The sequence below is a fragment of the Podarcis filfolensis genome (assembly GCF_964270895.1).
Source record: "Podarcis filfolensis genome assembly, chromosome: 1".
Taxonomy (NCBI): domain Eukaryota; kingdom Metazoa; phylum Chordata; class Lepidosauria; order Squamata; family Lacertidae; genus Podarcis; species Podarcis filfolensis.
The window spans coordinates 72,508,210-72,526,474 of NC_139604.1; the positions used below are offsets into that span (position 1 = coordinate 72,508,210).

An 18,265-nucleotide genomic window follows, 5' to 3' on the forward strand; every position below is an offset into this window, starting at 1 on the left:
GTTTGGATTTCAGGCCATTTTATCCCATGAGTTCAGGTTGAACGGCACGGAAGGAATTATCCCCGAGCACGTAGGCATTTTTGACCCTCGACTAAAGTCCGCGCAGCAAATGCGCCTCCTGACTGGATCTCGCCCGCGTAATGCGCAGTCATTTCAGAGCAGGGAATTCATCTTGGGCTGAAGTACCCGATGCAAATCCCGGTGAACCCAAGCACTCTCCTCCGAAGTGCTTTTAATTACAAATAAGCACATTGGCTTCAGTTTTGAACGGTCCACAGTGCCCCTTCCTTTAAATCCAGGAAAGGACTGGGGCCCCTGTCAATTTCACACGTGCATCATTGACTAAGGCGACCAGTGTTTGCCTGGGTTGCGCTCAAGTATCTCCTCAACTACCTCAACCTGCGTGCAAGGTGTAACGTAGGGCTCAGAGTCCATCAGCCTTGCTGAGAAAAGGCAGAAGTAATTAGGGCTGAAGATCTGAGTGGGCTGCCTTTCTCCAACACGGAGGGCTCCTGGAAGAGGCTCCTAGCAGTGCCCTTAACTTAAAAAGCCAGCCACCAACTCTAGCTAGTAAATAAAAACAGGGCCCTTGTCCTGGACTCTCCTCTGCTAGTTGAAGCTTCTCTAATCTTAGCTAAGTAGTTCTCTCCTCTAACCCCCACCTCTTTTCCCCCTTCCTGGTGTTGAGTAAACAGGCTCAGTGTATGGAACTGGCCTATTCACCAGTTTAGGGGTGTTCTTTCTTTCTTCCTCAGCTCCTATAGAAAGTTTTTTAAAAATCCTAAATAGCATTGAGTAGCCCAGCCCAGGGGACAGTGATTAATGATAGTAGTGCCTAAAGGTTAACATACTTCACTGAAAAGTCTGTTGACTGGGATCCTTGTGATACAATGTGGGCCGCTGCACGTCTCAAGAGAATCCTTTTGTTGGGCCTGCCTGATTGTGTCCTCAAAATTCTGCCCACGAAAGTTTGCCAACCCTCCTCCTTGCCCCAAGAGTTTAATAGTTTCCCTTACTCTGCGGGCATTGTGTCCTGGTGAAAAGCAGCCCCCTTGCTATTCAAGTGTTGGTGGTCATCTCAATAGATCTCCAAACGCCCATATGGTGACCACTGGAGATGAATCCAACTGTTTAAATGGGGGAGAAAGTTGGGGTTTTAAAACATTTCAAAGTGTTTGAAAAGATCCCTACCAGATCCTGTCACAATTCTCTTGAGGCTTTGAAGGCTGGGCCCCATTGTGAGCCGATTATAAACGATATTACTTTAAAGTTGATTTCCCACAAATATATATTTTTTTCCAGGCTTAGGAGAGAGAGAAAACTGCTGGTGGATTTTGTTTTGGTAGCATAACTTTACTCCCTCTCTTCCTTCCTAGTCCAGAGCGTTAGAATCAAAAGAATCCCTTCTTCTATTTTTCATTTAGCAACATCAAAACGCTTCAAATTATTCTCTGAAAGGAAAGGGAGAGTTAATTTACTGACAACTTCTCCTTTGCCTCTACAGAAATGTCCATTCCTTTTGTAAAACACCCTTCTCCCCCCTCCTTTCCCTTTTCCCTCAGTGTCTGCAGACACTTTGAAAGACAGCTAGACCACGAGCATATCTTTACCTCCAGCAGCAATGTGAAAACAATAAAACTTTCTCTTGTTTAATGATAGAAATTACATTAAAAGTGTTGGAAATGCCCTAATTAAAAATGTACCACTTAAATGATATGCCAGGCGCTCAGCTGCAGAATAGCATATTTAGCTACTTAGCGAACTCGCTACTATTTCTTTTTAAAATTACATGTTAAAATTTTTAAAGAAATCTTACTTTTCTCTGGTGCAACACATTACAAAGAATGGACAGTCCTTTTATCTAAATATAAAATTCCATTTTCAGCAATTATAGCCTGTTCTTGGTGATGATATAATTACAGCTGTGCTCTGTAATAGGTGTCAAGGCAATGCACACTCATACAATAGTTGAATAAAACTGCAGAACAATGCAGGCACTTCTAAATTCACAACCTTTAAAATGAAATTGACTGTGCAGAATTCAAATCAAAACTAGATAAATATTTTTTAAAAAAGATTACAAGCTTGGTTTGGTTTCTTAATAGCATTTTCTGCAAACCTATCAACATCTAATTGATTAGATAGGAATTACTGATTATAGATAATCTGAAATACTGAACATCACTATTTTAAGTGCAGCAATAGGTAAATAAATTCCATACAGAGAGGATCTTTTGCAGGGCATTTTCAAAAAGTTACAACCATCTCCACTTGAAATAATTTTATTGGATTGTTGTATTTGTATGGGAGGGAGAAGTGATGTCTTTTATTAATAGAATTAAAATGTATTATTAATCTTTAGTTCATACAGTGGGAATATGTTGTTATTTAGATAAACTGAATATTCTTTATTTGAACATGATATATGTCCCCCATTGTTACATACTAATTTGTGTTTTGTTCCATATTCCTTTGAACTCCTCTGTATTGCAAGTGGGAGGGGGGTGACCTTTTTCTTCAGTCACTATCCCACCCAAGATTTCAAGACTGATAAACCTTTTAAATAAGGCATTGCTTGTCCTTATATCACCAGTCCCACAGTAGTCCATGTATTTCAGTATGGACCAAGGGCTTAAGCCTCACACTCTAGTCCACAAACCATTTAGAACAGAGTACCGGGGCTTCTGATCCCCAATTCCTATTACACCAATCTCAGTCTGAAACTCCAGAAGTGTTGCCATGTACACTCAAAGCCTGGAAGTGCAGATTTTGTTTAGATGCCCACTTTGCGCACATCCTTTGGGTATAAAAGCTCCATGTCCCACAGCAGAAGTTGGATCAAGCTGATTATGTGCAAGGAAGTTTCATGTAATTTCAGTGAGATACATGTACTGCAGAACTATCAGGTGGCAGCATGTTTTGGGTCTGGGCATACGTTGACCTCAAATATGTTTGGTTTAACTGAGAAACAACTTGACCAATAAGAGGCTTCTCATACAATTTATCACAAGGCCTCATCTCACCCTCAAGTAAGCTGATGGGTGGTTGTAACTTGGGCAAGGTTAAGAAGATATGTCCTTGGTCACGGCTGACTTTTTGTGCTAGAACATAGATGTCCAGCTTGGTCTTTCTCAGGATGGCCTCCTCATTCTGTTGCAGATGGTTGTCCGCAACAAGAAGGAGGGGGAGAAAACACCAACTCCATCAGTTCCAATGGAGAAGATTCAGACGAGGCCCAGATGAGGCTTCAGCTGAAAAGGAAGCTGCAAAGAAATCGGACCTCCTTCACCCAAGAACAAATTGAAGCGCTTGAGAAAGGTATGTGGCATGTGCCTGAGTCAAAACTAGGGAAGGGCTTCACATCCTCTGCTCTCTTCTGGGCCATCCTGACAAGTTCCAAAGAAATTCTTCGATGGACATTGAGGAGGATCTCACATGGTTTTCCTACCAAAGGCATCTTTTAAATGCTTGGAGGTGACGTGATAAGGACAGCATTCTAAACTGACAACCCACCTGCTCCACAGTGCCGCAGTTTGGGCAGCGCATATTGGCTGAGTCATGGTGATGAGACTTCCGACTGCAGCCAACCTCGCCCTTCTCTCAGGTTACATCATATGCTTGAAGGGCAGCTTTCAGGATACGGAGACTACAGTTCCTGTCCTGGCATCACCAGTTGTCCCAGAGGCAACTGCTTCTTTTGATGCATCTCTGATTCCGGGCCCAGATTTCAAACGCTTTGCTTGAAATCCGATTAGATGATCACGTATTAACTTACTCATGTTCAAATGTTAGCACAGGAAAAGGAGGCCCTCATTTCTTATGCATTGGCTGCTCTAAATACATCCAAACACAGAGGAACTCTGGTCAATTCCTTCTTAACAATCTACTCCTATAATTGCATAGTCTGGTATTAATCACGTATTTATCTAGCAGGGTGAGAGAATGTATATGTGTGTGTGAACATTGAACAATGACATCTCCCTCTTCTTAAAGGAAAGGAATAAAAATCATAGGAGCACTTTGGTGGAAATATTCCTCATAAAAGATTGAAAGCATAAAGTGCACTCAAACATAGACAGCTGAAAGCAGGAAGCGGCCGTCCTTTCTGAGATCTGTTTTTAAAACTAACTCCGCCACGTTTCCTTTCTACCAGAATTCGAGAGAACTCACTATCCTGATGTGTTTGCCAGAGAGAGACTAGCTGCCAAAATAGACTTGCCTGAAGCAAGAATACAGGTACTCAAGTGACTATGTAATGTTTTCTTTCCTCTCCTCCCCTCCCCTCCCCTCCCATCACCCTGTAAAGGGGGACACTGATGTTTTCAGGGGGAAATACGTAGTCTCCAATAAAGCTGTCCAGCCTGATAGGAACATATGAAGCTGTCTTATCCTGAGTCAGCCCACTGGTCCATCTGGCTCAGTGTTGTGTGCATTGCAGCCCTCTGTCAGGCAGGGGCCTCTCCAATCCCTCCCTGGAGATGCCAGAGATTGAACCTGGAACCTTCTGCATTCCAAGCTAGATGCTCTCCTACCAGGCTACAGCCCTTCCCATGCATGAGGACAGGAAAGCCCAAAGAAGAGCTTGTTGTTCCATCTGGATCTTGCCTAGATAGCTATATATGTGTAGGTGTGGGCACAAGGGAGGGGCAGCTGCCCCCCAATCAATAAAAATACATAGCAAACTGAGGTTCTGCCCCCCCAACAAAAGGCCTGCCCCCCTAACAAAAACCCATGTGTGCAGGTGTGTAGTAGATGTGCATCCAATCTGCCCTGTGGGAAGCCAGTCACACATGCAGGTGACTTTGTAGATCAGTGGTTCCATGTTTATTCCCCAGTCATTTTGTTAAACAGATAATAGATAGATATGAAAAAAGGTTGCAGTGAGGCTCTGTCTTTAAAGAGGCTTCCCATGAGTAGCTCTAGAGAAGTAGCTGGGTCATCTGCTTTGAATGATGCGTGATAGGACACGGCCCTCTTTTCACAGTGCTAACAGAAAGGCTCTTGCGTTTTGCAGGTGTGGTTTTCCAACAGGAGGGCAAAATGGAGACGGGAAGAGAAGCTAAGGAATCAGAGAAGACAAGCCAGCAACACCCCCAGCCACATTCCCATCAGCAGTAGTTTTAGCACAAGTGTCTACCAACCAATCCCGCAACCCACAACACCTGGTAATGTGCTTTCAGAAATGTATTGATCAGTCAGTCACCCATTTGGGGCAATAGAACAGAACGCTCTGTACAGTAATACAGTCATCTGATTGAAGCGTAAACTAATACGTCCATCCTGTCTATCTATCTATTCTATTATAGTTTCCTCTTTCACATCAGGTTCAATGCTGGGCAGAACAGACACCGCGCTAACAAACACATACAGTGCTTTGCCACCCATGCCTAGCTTCACAATGGCTAACAACCTGCCTATGCAAGTAAGTATAATCCACTAATATGCTCTCTTTCTTTCTTTCTTTCTCCCCCACTTTCTCGTTCTCTCTCTGAGCTGGGCAGAGCCTTGCCCATTCGACGGTTGGGGTGGAGAATGCCAATTCCAGGCCAAAAGAGGAGGTTGTCAAAGGTCAAGGGGATTTCTGTTATCACACCATTATTAAGTCTTCAAATTTGTGAAGTCAACATGGAACCTCCTTGAGACTGATTAGCCTAATGGAGGTGCTTGAGCCACTCATCAAGATTTCTTCCTTGGGCTAATTAATGTGGAGTAGCTCTCAGGGCCTGGCTCTGTGCTAGCGGTCTACAATGCCGGCCAGAAGTTCCACTTTATCCACAAACAGGCCTCGGGACATAATTTTTGCCAAGTTTTAACCACCTTGATTCTGACAGAGAGCTAAAGGGTATTTTGAGAACAATTAATCAGAGTAAAGTGCTCTTGGGTATGAAAACCTGGAAGGAGCAAGGCAGCAGCCTCCAAACTGGCTACTCTAAAGCAGGGGTACCAACGTGAATAAAATATGGGCGGGGGTGGGGTGGGACAAGTAAGCCCTGCCCTGCATAATCGACCACAAGACTTGGTGGACAGACACTGTTTGAATGGCAATGCCTATCAACTTCCAGGGGGCCGGCCTCCTCAAATATTTTATTGGAGGGGAGGGTGAAGGGGCTTCGGCCCCTAGGAGTTTGCTTCTATGCTGCATAGTTTTCTCCTTTTTATTTCAATCAGGTCACTCCTGAGTAAAACATCAATAGTTTAATCTGGTCCTTCTGAGATTTCACAGGGATGCTTAAATTCAGTGATTTCTTATGTTTGCCACTCTGTTCCATTTGTATGGGCAAGACTATCCTGTAGAAGCCACTGAATTGTTTTTGTGGATAGTAGTTGTGTGAGATAGGTAGTTTTAGAAGAAATTGTGGCGCTCTCTCTCTCTCTCTCCCCCACCTCTCACCTCCATATGGTAATGTGCATTATTTCAACGTGCGGTAAGTCAGCCCTATGGCATTTTTGGTGGGTCCTCCTGGTCATTTTGATGACTGGTGCCCTGCACTTTCTCCCCAAAGCCATACCTTGACAGCACCACTGGTGGATAGTGTTTAGACATGGTTCAAAATCCTATTCAGCATGAAGCTCACAGGGTGGCCTTGGACAAATCACTATCCCAGGGACCTTTGTGAGAATAAACCAAGGGAAAACTGTAATGCTTGGGAGTGAAGGCCAGAATAAGTAAATAAAAAGAATGACTAATAATTTTTTAGCACTGTTCCTTTGGTACTGCCATATGCATTTTTTTTTAAAAAAAGTCCTGTATTAGTGTGACATGGGGATTTTCAAACCCAATTTGCAACATCTAAACTGAATTGAACATTGGGAAAGATGGCAGGAAGTTGCTGGCTAAGTGGCGTTGCTCTGACTTTCTCCAGAGTTGGGAGTCTTAGCATTAACCCTATCCACAGCTAACTTTTTGCTGTGTGGAAGCACGGCTGGAACCTGCTTCTTATTCACCACAGTAGTGTTCAAGGACAGTTTAGACACCCTCTAATGCCCACTAACCTTGTTTATTAACTCACTATTAGAGTCCCCCACATTTTTTAAAGAAGACTTGCTTTTGACTATAGCATGATTCTAAATGGTGTCCATGACCTTTGATATACATTGGCTACTGAGATAACAGGTTACTGAATCAGATGGGCCATTGGTCTGATCCAGCACACTCTTCTTATGTTTTACTGTAGAAAAATGTGACAGTGGTTAATCCAGAATAATTTAATTTGTAATTGATTAACATTAATTAAAAGAATGGGACCATACCTAAGATCTCTTATGAACTCAATTTAATAGGCTATGAGTCAACTAAAAGGCAAATTTATCAATATTCTTGGGTATTCCACTCCTGGTAAATATACAAGTTGCATAATACTCTGATTTCAAAGAGGCAAAGTTCCCGGAACAATAGGAAAATTATCACCAAAGGGTATATTAGGAACATCCAGGTAATTAATGGGAGTTTGCCCATTGAGGTATACAACTGACACCCTGATCTTATATACTTTACAAGGCAATCAATAGACCTAAATGCCACCTGTAGGATACAGTCTTGTGCAGAATTAAACATGCATTAAATCTATATTGAATAATGGTGGTTGGTCCTGATCCAGTTAGAGTTGATTGTGCTTAAGCCCCATGGCATTTCAGTCAGTTGTGATTAATTGTCTCACTGATTTCAATCTGTTTGAGAGCTCTTTACATGCGGCTGATGCATTGTGTATAAATGTTGTGGATCTCTTTGAATATGCATGCTATATCGTAAGAAAATGTTATACATTGCTTGAGTGATTTCCATAGAACAAAAGTGCAGCAAACATTTTCTGAATGAAGGCTAATATGTTTAGACTTGGGGTCTATGACTAGTTTTTCCAGTAGGGTACATGTGATTTAAACTGAATCAGAGCTTCTAAAGTGCTTGATTTGTTCAAGAAAGGCACTCTGATCCAGCAGATATTTTTGTGAATGGAAGGGGGGGGATTGTGATATCCCCCTTTTCTCTGATTTCCCCTAAAATGGTTGAGTACCCTCATGGAAGATAGTGCTGGGGATTGCGGGAGAAAAGGGGAATTTTGCAAAAACCATCTTCCCCCTTCTTTCCATTCATGGAAACCTCCACTGGATGAAAGAGCCTTCCATGAATAGGAGGGCAGCATACAACCCATTGATCTAAAAGTTGTAGAATGAGCCAACATAAAAGGACTGTTGCAATGGAACATGATAGTTAGGTACACAATAACTGGGAAGAGCTTTCCAAACCTGGAATGTGATCATCTGGACTGGAAAAGAGAAATAAAGGACTTGATAAAATTGTGAAAAATATGTGTAGTGAGTTAATTGGCGCTCACGGATTTGAATTCATAAAGCAAAAGTTTCAGAATCTGTTTAAGAAAAAAAATGTACCCAACCAGAGAAACTCATTAGTATAGCATTGGTGAGGAGAAAAGGCTTATTAAAATGCTAGCAGGATTACACCTTGGCTGATGAGACACTGTGGCTATTGGCACCCTAGAAATACCCAAGGGGGAGAGGAGGATGTGAACAGCACCTGCAGTTCTAAATAGCTGTGTTAAAGTGAACAGAGCTGCCAAACCTCATGCTTGTAAGCAGGTGGATAACTAGCTGGCTGAGTGGGGGGGGGGGAGATACAATGCTAGGGTTCCCAATCATTATTGTGCACATGCGATGGAGCTCATAGGAAGATACAGAAGCTATAGGTTTTCCATGGCTTTTCATGAAGCATTGACTGGTACAGCTATTTCAGGCTGGAGCTTGGAGAAATCAGATCATAGTAGAATTGACCATAATGGAATAGGTTGCTATGATCTTTATGACCCCCACCCCCACAATCAATCAAATACAAATACATTTGCAGTAAATGTACAGTATGTATGTATGGCATGCCTCTTGAATTTAGAACTGAAGCTAGTATATTAATACATAGTCATGAGTAAATGTTGGGAAGGGGTTTATGTTGGTTACTTAATTGGCATGTGCATCTGAATTGTATTTTGGACCAGAGTTGCATTTTGGGTTGGGAACTCTTTGTTAATTGAACCCAGGATTGTTGGGAGTGGGAATCTGAGCATGCCTGATAAGAGTTCTAAAGTAATCCAAAGATAATATATGAAAGATAAATTCTGGATAAAAGATAAATACAGAATGATTCAAAATACAGTCCTTTAAGAACCTGATGGTTGTTGTGCAAGCAAAACAATATTCCTAAAATAAAGGCAATTGTTATTTCTGTTGTATGTGGATTGCTGAGGAAGAAGCAGCACTTTTACACAGATAGCCAGAGTGCAACTGTAACCTAATATCCACAAAAATGTAACAGCAGTACTTTCAAAGGAAAGACAGAGAGTTAAAAGGGATTAGAAATTAAAATATCCAAATCACAGGGAATAGTAATGGGAATTAGGAACTTAATTACTTTTAGTAGCCCCTCCCCCCCACAAAAATAACTCGGTCCAAATGAATATCAGTTTGGGGATAAATACAGGTATAAATTAGTGGATTGTATATTATTAAGGTTACCCATGGGCCTGTTCTATTATATCTGCTGCTTCTACATCCATGCTGTTCTGAATAAATATAGGTAAACAACTAGAAAACCAGGCCAATCCATAACCCGACTAAGATAAAATATTTAGTTGCTATTCCTCATGGGTTTAAACTGGTTTGTCACCTTGAAGTCTAACTTATCCTCTGATTCAGAAATTAGACTGGGATGTAAGACCTAAACCATTACATTGCCCAAAACTGAGAGTGATATCAGTTTTTATAAACAATATTTGTCTTCAGTGATGTGGTTTTCATGCACACCCTAATTTATATTCTGCACCAGTGATTCCCAAATGGTAGACCAACTTGTGGGAAGCTTGTGGACAAGACCCAGAGAGAAAATGTTTTTGTTTTGGTGTTCACTGTAAGGCTTATAGTTTGGTAAGCTGATCCGATTTCCTGCTAGAAACAAGAAAATAGATGATTCCTACTGAATTTGAGAAAATCATCAGGATTGGCACTTCTGAGAGATGCCCTTAACATGCATTCCAATATAAATAAAAACATAGCCCAATTCACAGTTGATGCTTCTGAGCAAGGATGCTCCACTCTCAGCTCCCCAACCCAGTGACAGATCTGAAAGTGCTCAAATCTGGGGAAGTGAAGTGCTCAAAGAAAGTAGCCCCTATTTGAATATAATAAATAATACTTAAAGTGGAAGGACCTGCTCTCTGCATGCCATGGAATATAGATGGGGAATCATTTGCCCTCTTTTGGGGGCGGGAGCCGTGAAGACTGAGCACTCCGTGGAACAAGGCACTAAACATGAATGTTTAACTTCTTTGTGTGTAGAGTCTATCTACTGTCCCTACAAGGAAACAATGGCTATATGATGCTGCTGAAATTCACAAGCCTTGCTTTGTTCTTTCAGCCCCCGGTACCCAGCCAGACTTCCTCTTACTCTTGCATGCTGCCCACAAGTCCGTCAGTAAATGGGAGGAGTTATGATACATATACCCCTCCTCACATGCAGACACATATGAACAGCCAGCCAATGGGCGCCTCTGGCGCAACTTCAACAGGTAAGCCCCCCCTTTGTTTCTTTGTCAAAAGGAATTTAAAGGACTTGTTTCTCCTGCCAGTGTGATCTCAACAATTTATTCAGAAAGTTATTGCTAATTTTCTATCCAAATGTGATTGTTAGTTACCTGTTAAAAACCCAGTCCTAGTAGCAGTTGCTTAAAGATAGTGGCTTGACTCTTCATGTATAAAATAGGGAAGCCATTCCTGACTTGTTTTGGGGGGCTGCACTTGAAGGAAGGAAGGAATGATGAACAGAACATTGTTTTGTTTCTTCCTTCTAGTTTATATCTTTCCCCCTCTCAGCACTTCTAAATAAAGTTGGAACATAAAAATAAAAGACTGCATCCCATTACAATTTGAAAATGTTAGAGCAGACTGACTGGACATTTAACTGTGGGGCCAAAAAGTATTTTCTAATATGCTTGCAAATGGCTAGGTCAACTGATTTCCTAAAATTAGGAAATGATCAAACAGGGAAAGATATTATTGACTTCTTTAACATAGCTCTGGAAGCTTTAGAAGAAAGCCCCCTTTTAATAGGGCCACAGAGAAGCTGAATATATGTGTGTTTGGTTCTACAAAATTTTTCTTCTTTTTCTTTTAAGGTCTTATTTCCCCTGGAGTGTCAGTTCCTGTTCAAGTTCCCGGCAGTGAACCTGATATGTCTCAATATTGGCCAAGATTACAGTAAACCATGTGTTGATTTTGTAAATGGCTCTATGGACAACAGTTGGAGGTTTGGCTGTGTTTTCTCAAAGAAGAACGGCTTTCAGAGTACGTCTGTACTGCAACTGTGCCCTACGACATAACACATGGAGAAAGACTTTAACATGGACCTTTGTATACATGAAGGCATTATATCAGTTGGAACAAATCTTCATTTTGGTATCCAAACTTTTATTCATTTTGATGTATTATTTGTAAATGGGCATTTGTATGTTATAATGAAAAAAGAACAATGTAGACTGAATGGATGTTTGCTTTTGTGTTGGTCATGAAGTTGTGTTTTTTATTTTATTTTTAAAAAAGGAAGCCATGATCAACAAGCTTTGCCACGAATTAAGAGTTTTATCAAGCTATATCGAATACTTCTACCAATCTGTTCGTAGATTTCAGACTGATGCTCCAAGTTTGTATCATTCCATTGCATATAATTCAACCTGGAACAATACGGCATTAGATTTCTGTAAGAAAAATATCTGTTGGGATTTCCAAAGGTTATTAACAGATGATGCTTATGTGCAAACGAAGGATCAAGAGAGAACTTCAAAGAAGAAAAGTTTGATAGGAAAAGGATAGATTGTGTCTTCGATATAATCCAATTTGTTTTATGTCAAAATGTAAGTATTTGTCTTCCCTAGAAATCTCCCAGAATGATTTCTATAATAAAGTTAATTTCATTTATATTTGACAAGAATATTCTATAGATGTTTTATACACATTTTCATGCATCAAACGTTTCTTTTTTGGTCAGCAAAAGTTAATTGTTCTTAGCTGAAGTTGTACTACTGTTCACAGTCCAATCATTTTTGTGCATCTAAAATTCATTCCTAATCAATTAAAAGTGCTTGCAAGAGTTTTAAACTTAAGTGTTTTGAAGTTGTTCACAACGACATATCAAAATTAACCATTGTTGATTGTAAAAACCATGCCAAAGCCTTTGTATTTCCTTTATTATACTATTTTCTTTTTAACCTTATAGTGTGGTGTGGCCAATTTTTTTTCCTTGTTAGGTTTTAATATATATATTTTTATACAGACAAATCTTATTTTGACATTATTTTCTGTTTTTAAATATTGGAGGTCCTCAAGAAATCACTTTTATATATTCTATAGCTTGGTTTGGAATCTTAGCTGAAAAGTTAACAGATTGCTGGAACACCAGAGCTGTATATGGAAGTCTCTCTAGAATAGCTATAAAAAGGAAACTTTTTCCTGTTGCACAGAAGTGTATGCAAGGAAAGAGTTGTTTAATAGGGAGAAATCTAGCTAACTTTTAAGGAAGGTCTGCATTTTGAATTATGCTGCATAAATGTGGATTTATAGAAAGGGTTAACATTTTCTACTTACTTCAGTGCTGCAGTGGTCCAAAAGCAATCTATCTTCAAATAAATCCAGGTTAAATCAAATGGGATTAAGCTGGAATATTTGGTTGCAAGATTGCAGTCTCAGACCTTTTCCTTTTAAATGATTAAACTGGTGCATTATAACAAAAGCAAAGCTCTCTGAGGAAACGATCTCTCTATGTGCCTTCTCAAAGCACATTCTTAGTGAAATTTCCCAATGAACTTCTAACCTGGCTAATATTTCAATGCACTTTGCATGAGTGTGGGCGAGGGTGGAGAGGTGCATGTCAAGAAATAAAGAGAGAAGGAAAATAAACAGGCAACAACAATGCAAACTGTGACTGGCTAGTGAAAGCCGAAGGACTTTAGTCATTGGCAGCTAAATATAAACATTCCCACATCTATGGAGGAGGTTCATTGTGGTCCAGCTGTTACTTGCAATGTTGCAAGGAAAAACAGATCTGATGATGTATGAAAGCACAGGGAATATGGAATCAAAGAGAAAGCACCACAAGCTGTACTCACAAAAGACAGAGAATAACATTTCTCTTCTGATCAGTGTGCCATAACATAATCAAATACTACTTTTCTGTAAGTTGGAGACACTGTGGCTGCTTTGAGACAATTTGCTGATGCCATAAAAGCATCCAGATGCATAATTTTCTTTCGTGACAAATGCAGAAAAGCATAACCTATAATAATATGGCTTTAATTAAAACACACACACACACACCATGAGTTTAAAATGAGCATGGTGGCTTTTCTGAAATAGAAATATCTATAATAATGTGGAAAACCCAACCTAGGCATCACAACTAATAGAGATGTTTTGCATAAAAGTCAGCTCTTTATTTCTGCTGATCATTTTAAATGTTTTTTTCAGAGAGAGAGTACGCATTTTATGCATAAAATAATATGACATGCATGTAATTGCAAGCATCAGGAAAATCAGTCCTATACAAACAGCTCAGTTAACTGCAGGAGGTTAGAGGAGAATTCTGCTTTACTTGATTCTTCATAACACAGTATAATCTCTCCTGAGGATCAGCCATCTTCCAAGGAATTCCCTTCCTTGTACATGACTGAGTGTGCGAATCTTAACATAAATATCTGTATCAGATAGGCATGAATTTGACCCCTCGCACACTTATCCAAATCAGACAGCTATACCCTTTTCAACCTAAGTAATATTTTGATCAATTTTTAAAATACTTTTTTACTCCCCCTCGTTTGCAGCAACATGAGAGCCAAATCGTGTCCTACTGCACATCACAAGATCACACTCTTTATTCCAGGTTAATTAATCTAACTACCACCTCCTGGTTCTGTACTCAGAGCATCACTAAAACAGATTATAGTCATCAGCATGGAAGATCTGAATAGAAAGTGAAAGTGTGTGTGTGTAGGGGGGGGAAACCTATCCTAAGTTTTAAACCGTCTTGATTACAGGTTATTACAATGTGTTAAGGGGTAGCATATGTTAAATGATCTTAAGAACGTGTCCTCAGAAACGTTTAGTAGATAACTTCAGGGCTCAAGTTAGAGAAAACCTGAGTGGGGCAGCATCCTTGCCTATACTGTAGTTACAAAGAAACTCCTTCCTGGTGCTTTCATCCAAAGAAGCTAGTGAAAAGAGCCAAAGACAAAGGCTTTCTTCTTCTTCTTTCCTTTGTCCCCCAATAATTTTGCTTCTTCCTACTCTAGGCAGGCATTCAGTTTTCTCCTACAGGTTGGATCTGTACAGTAACAAGGCTTATCTGCATTACCTAATTTTTTATTTTATTGATACTTTGTCCCTTGTCCAGGGGTATAATTTGAAGAACAATCTACAACCATCACGTACCAGAGTGGCAGTACATTCTCTGAGTTTATTAAGAGCAAGGGAGGCATTTATGGCTCACTGGCTGGTGATCCTTTTCCTTGTCAAAGGGAGAGAGGCTGGGAAGAGTCCTTGGCTCACTGCTCATTAGGCAGAAGAGAGGCCACTTGAGCCCCTGAGCACTGCCTGCCTGGAAAAGCTGCGGTTCTCTCAGCCACAGGGCATCTTGGGTTAGAGAACACTAGCTGAACGCAGCGTTGTGCTGGAGGACTCTTGTCTAGAATCCTGACAGGGGTCTATCGCCTGGAGTGGGATGGCAGGGAGAGAGGCTGCAACATCTCAACATGCCTGAGCTCGCATGCCAGTTCCTGGCTCCTGGCTCAGGGGCATGCGAGATTCTGCAGCAACCCAAGCATCTAACTGGACACAGCACAATTTCCAGGATTTAAAGCATGATGAGAGAAAGTCTGTGCATTGGTACTACTTTTACATTTTGGCAAGCGGTTCGTAAACGGAAAGCTTTGAGTGTGTGTTCTAAACGGCAGCTCCTGATCACGCAGGCTTGATTTATAGAAATGTTTACAGACTGACATTTATCAACCATCATTAAGTGTTTCTTGCATCTGTTTGTGACACTGAACCCATTTCCATTTAATTTTGGGGGATTTTTGCCATTGATTTTCTTGGGAAATGCCATTTTATATATATATATTGGATGCAGCAATGTGCATCTCCTGTTGTGTGTTTTCCATTTTATATCTGCTGTTATCCTACAGAGCCTTGAGGCATAGTACATTCTAGGCACACAGATGAGAAACAATGTGTAAGCTTTCGTTCACTCATGCTGTAGCTTTTATTTCAAATGTTCTCTTCTAGGCAATATTCTGCAAGGGAGAAGAAAACAATTGGCTTATGTATTTAGAGCTTTGATGCCAATAATATTCACAGGCTCACAGCAGAATTCCTCCTGTTTAAGTTTTGAGTAGCCAAATTCATACCCACCACCATGTCAATGTAATTCTGTTAAAATAGTAGGAATGGTGGAATCAATTGACCTGTTTCTAAAACTTATTTTTCATGATTTTAAATAGGATTATTACTGGAAACATTTTCTGTGAAGGAGTTCAGAGCTGATGGCACTGAAAATATTAAAAAACATTCTTGAAACAGGCCACATAGTTTACATTTTTCCAAGAAAAGTTGTCTAGGGGCTTTTAAAGACAAGTGTACAAGGTAACCCCATTGATTAAGTGCTATAAATAAATCAGAATGATGAAAGAATACAGCTTACAAAGATACATTAGTCAATAGGAAAACCCATTCTCATGGATTATGACTTTGATTAAGAAAAATGTTCTTCTGAAAAGAAAGTCACATGAAAACCTTAATCCAAACTTTCAATCATCCAGAAATTTTGCATTTTCTTCAGATCATTTGCTTAAATGGGTTTGCACAATATAAGCAGCGTGGCATTGCATTGCGCCCAGCTCAAATGCTAGTTTCTTTTTCAATGTTGTTTAGGAGTTTAACTGCCTTAAGGAGTTATTTCTTTCAATGGAATTGGGAAAACTAGGTAATTGGCAAGAATGCCATCAATACTTTAAATCATAATTTGCTAATCTGTACTTGCAAGGTGAACAAAACCCTCATAAAGCATCAGCGTAAATTATCAGTTTACATGAGAGGTTTTTTCCCTTACTAAAGAGTAACAACATTTTAATAATAAAAAATGGCAGTCTTTTCCATTGGACTACAGATGAGCAATCTTTTATTTGGCTCCAAATGTGGCCTTCCAGGGCATGTTTTGCAGAGGACCAAACCATCTGCTGTGTTAAAAAGTGATTCATGTTGCGTGCAGAAAGGCAACCCATTTCCAGACTCATCTACAAGTGCTGTCCACCAGTGACTTTTCAGACCTTCGTGAAATTTAATTGCCCACCAATAACACAATGTGATTGAAAAAGGACAGATCAATCAAAATATAACAGCCAGACATCTCAGGTTATCTCAGATGGGCACATACATACATGGCCTGGTGACTGCTCTGTTTTGATTGATTTGCCCTTTTCCAATCACGTTGTGCAATTTAATTTTCTCCAAGCAACACCCGAAGGGTTTAGTGCAAATTTGGGGATAAGCTCTTTTTACAGTTTGGTGTTATGATGACATACACTTAACACTGTCCTCCCTCTTGGTTCTGTTTGTATTTGTGTGGAATGCTCACAAGAGTTAAACAGCCATATAGCTTTCACCTAGAAAAAGAGGCACATGTTTTGCTCCACCTGTTTGAATTGGTTGTAGGGCAAGAAGCTCTTTTCCTAAAGTAAAACACTCAGTTTTCCACAGTCAATAGGTCTGGATACTTAAAGGAAAAGAGTGGGAAACAGGCATTTTTTTGTGAATTGTCTGGGTAATAGTTATGATTTTTAAATAGCAACAGCATTGTTCGGAAAGCTTTGGACTACATTTTGAGTTAATTTAATTTAAAAAGGAAGAAGGAATTTCCAGTTTGCTCATTTTGATCACCAGGCCTTTGTCCCTGATTTTGGACAGCAACCAAACAGCATGAAAATGAAAAAAGAAGACATTTCTGAAAGAACTGGGGAAGACTTTGGTGAATGACATTGTAATTTAGCTATTAGAGTTATTTAGCTGGGAATTATTAGAGTTGGTCATTACTTGTTGATCACGTTTCTCACTAATGTCTGGCTGTTGATTCAGTTGGTACTTTGCTTCCATTCACTTTTTAAGCAATGAAAATTCATTTGCAACTTTGGAGACACAGTTTTCAACTGTGATGCCACAAGCTGCCACTTCACTTGCTTTTCAAAGGGCTGCAACACCTTCAATCTCACAAGACCTAGTTTATAGATGGAAACGGGATTTAAGACAGTGATGGACTCTACCACACAAGGAGCTATTTTGTTGACTTTGTACAAATGGTTTTGGCTCTGATGCAGCAAGCTTCCCAGTTTGGGAAGAGGGATTCAAGGAAGACTCTCTGTTGCTGACAGAGGAGTCAGTGTTGGTCACCTGTCCAACCAGGAGGAAAAGGGGAGGCCCACAAGCACTACTGCACCTGTGGATCTCTAGCTTTTTGGTATGCTGTGCAATGCAATCACTTTTGAACTTCGCACCCCTGGTTAAACTTCACTTATTACTAGAACCTAACTCCCTATCTTACCTATGTACCTCCTATATCTCAAAGGCAGCTAACATTTCTAATTTCTAAATGTCATTTTTGAAATACAAGCTTCAGGGCACTTTTTTCTTTTTTTAAATGGTGGTGGTTTTGCAAACCCTTAGATATAGTTAATGAACTTGCAAGACAATTTTGTTCAGTGGCTTTTAAGGAGCAAAACCCTTAACAGGACTCTTTGCAAACTCTTGAATTTGGCTCATGTTTTTCTCTGCTGTTTTGAACTTGCAATCCCTCCACTCTAAACCTTTGCTTAATTTTCTGGTCAGCGGAATCTGCCTTAAACGGAGTGCGCATGGAGTTGGGGAAAGGATATCAAATGTATTTTGTGTAAGAGCAGTTGAGACATGGAATGTCACTGGAAAATAATGTGCTGCACTCCCAGCCCCCACAGCAACATGGAGGACAGGGGGAAGGAAGTAATGGGCCTCCTCAAGCCCCAGGCTTATGGTATTATGGGGGAAGGGATTAGGGTTGCATGCTGTGAAATTTTAAAAATCCTCCTGTGAACTATGCAGGGATGGTTTAGTTTCTAGAACTAAGTCTCCACTTGTAATATATAAATAAAATGCTCAGGTTTGGGACTGGCACTACTCCAGTGTTATATAG

The 18,265-nt window shown here is 40.2% G+C and overlaps 1 protein-coding gene across 13 annotated transcripts in view; it reads left to right on the plus strand.

Annotated features, from left to right (window-relative positions):
- PAX6 (paired box 6) overlaps positions 1 to 12,245 on the plus strand; it is a 42,827-nt gene extending 30,582 nt beyond the window's left edge. For 10 of the 13 annotated variants that reach the window (XM_083574784.1, XM_083574790.1, XM_083574786.1 and 7 more), the window contains 6 exons: positions 3,160 to 3,318; positions 4,154 to 4,236; positions 5,015 to 5,165; positions 5,307 to 5,422; positions 10,421 to 10,571; positions 11,178 to 12,242. In XM_083574784.1, the coding sequence (XP_083430910.1) occupies positions 3,160 to 3,318; positions 4,154 to 4,236; positions 5,015 to 5,165; positions 5,307 to 5,422; positions 10,421 to 10,571; positions 11,178 to 11,263 (746 nt within the window). In that variant the 3' untranslated portion in view covers positions 11,264 to 12,242. Of the gene's footprint in view, positions 1 to 3,159; positions 3,319 to 4,153; positions 4,237 to 5,014; positions 5,166 to 5,306; positions 5,423 to 10,420; positions 10,572 to 11,177 lie in introns of all 13 variants that reach the window. The other 3 variants (XM_083574783.1, XM_083574780.1, XM_083574782.1) reach the window with 3 other exon arrangements.
- The last annotated feature ends 6,020 nt before the right edge of the window (positions 12,246 to 18,265 follow it).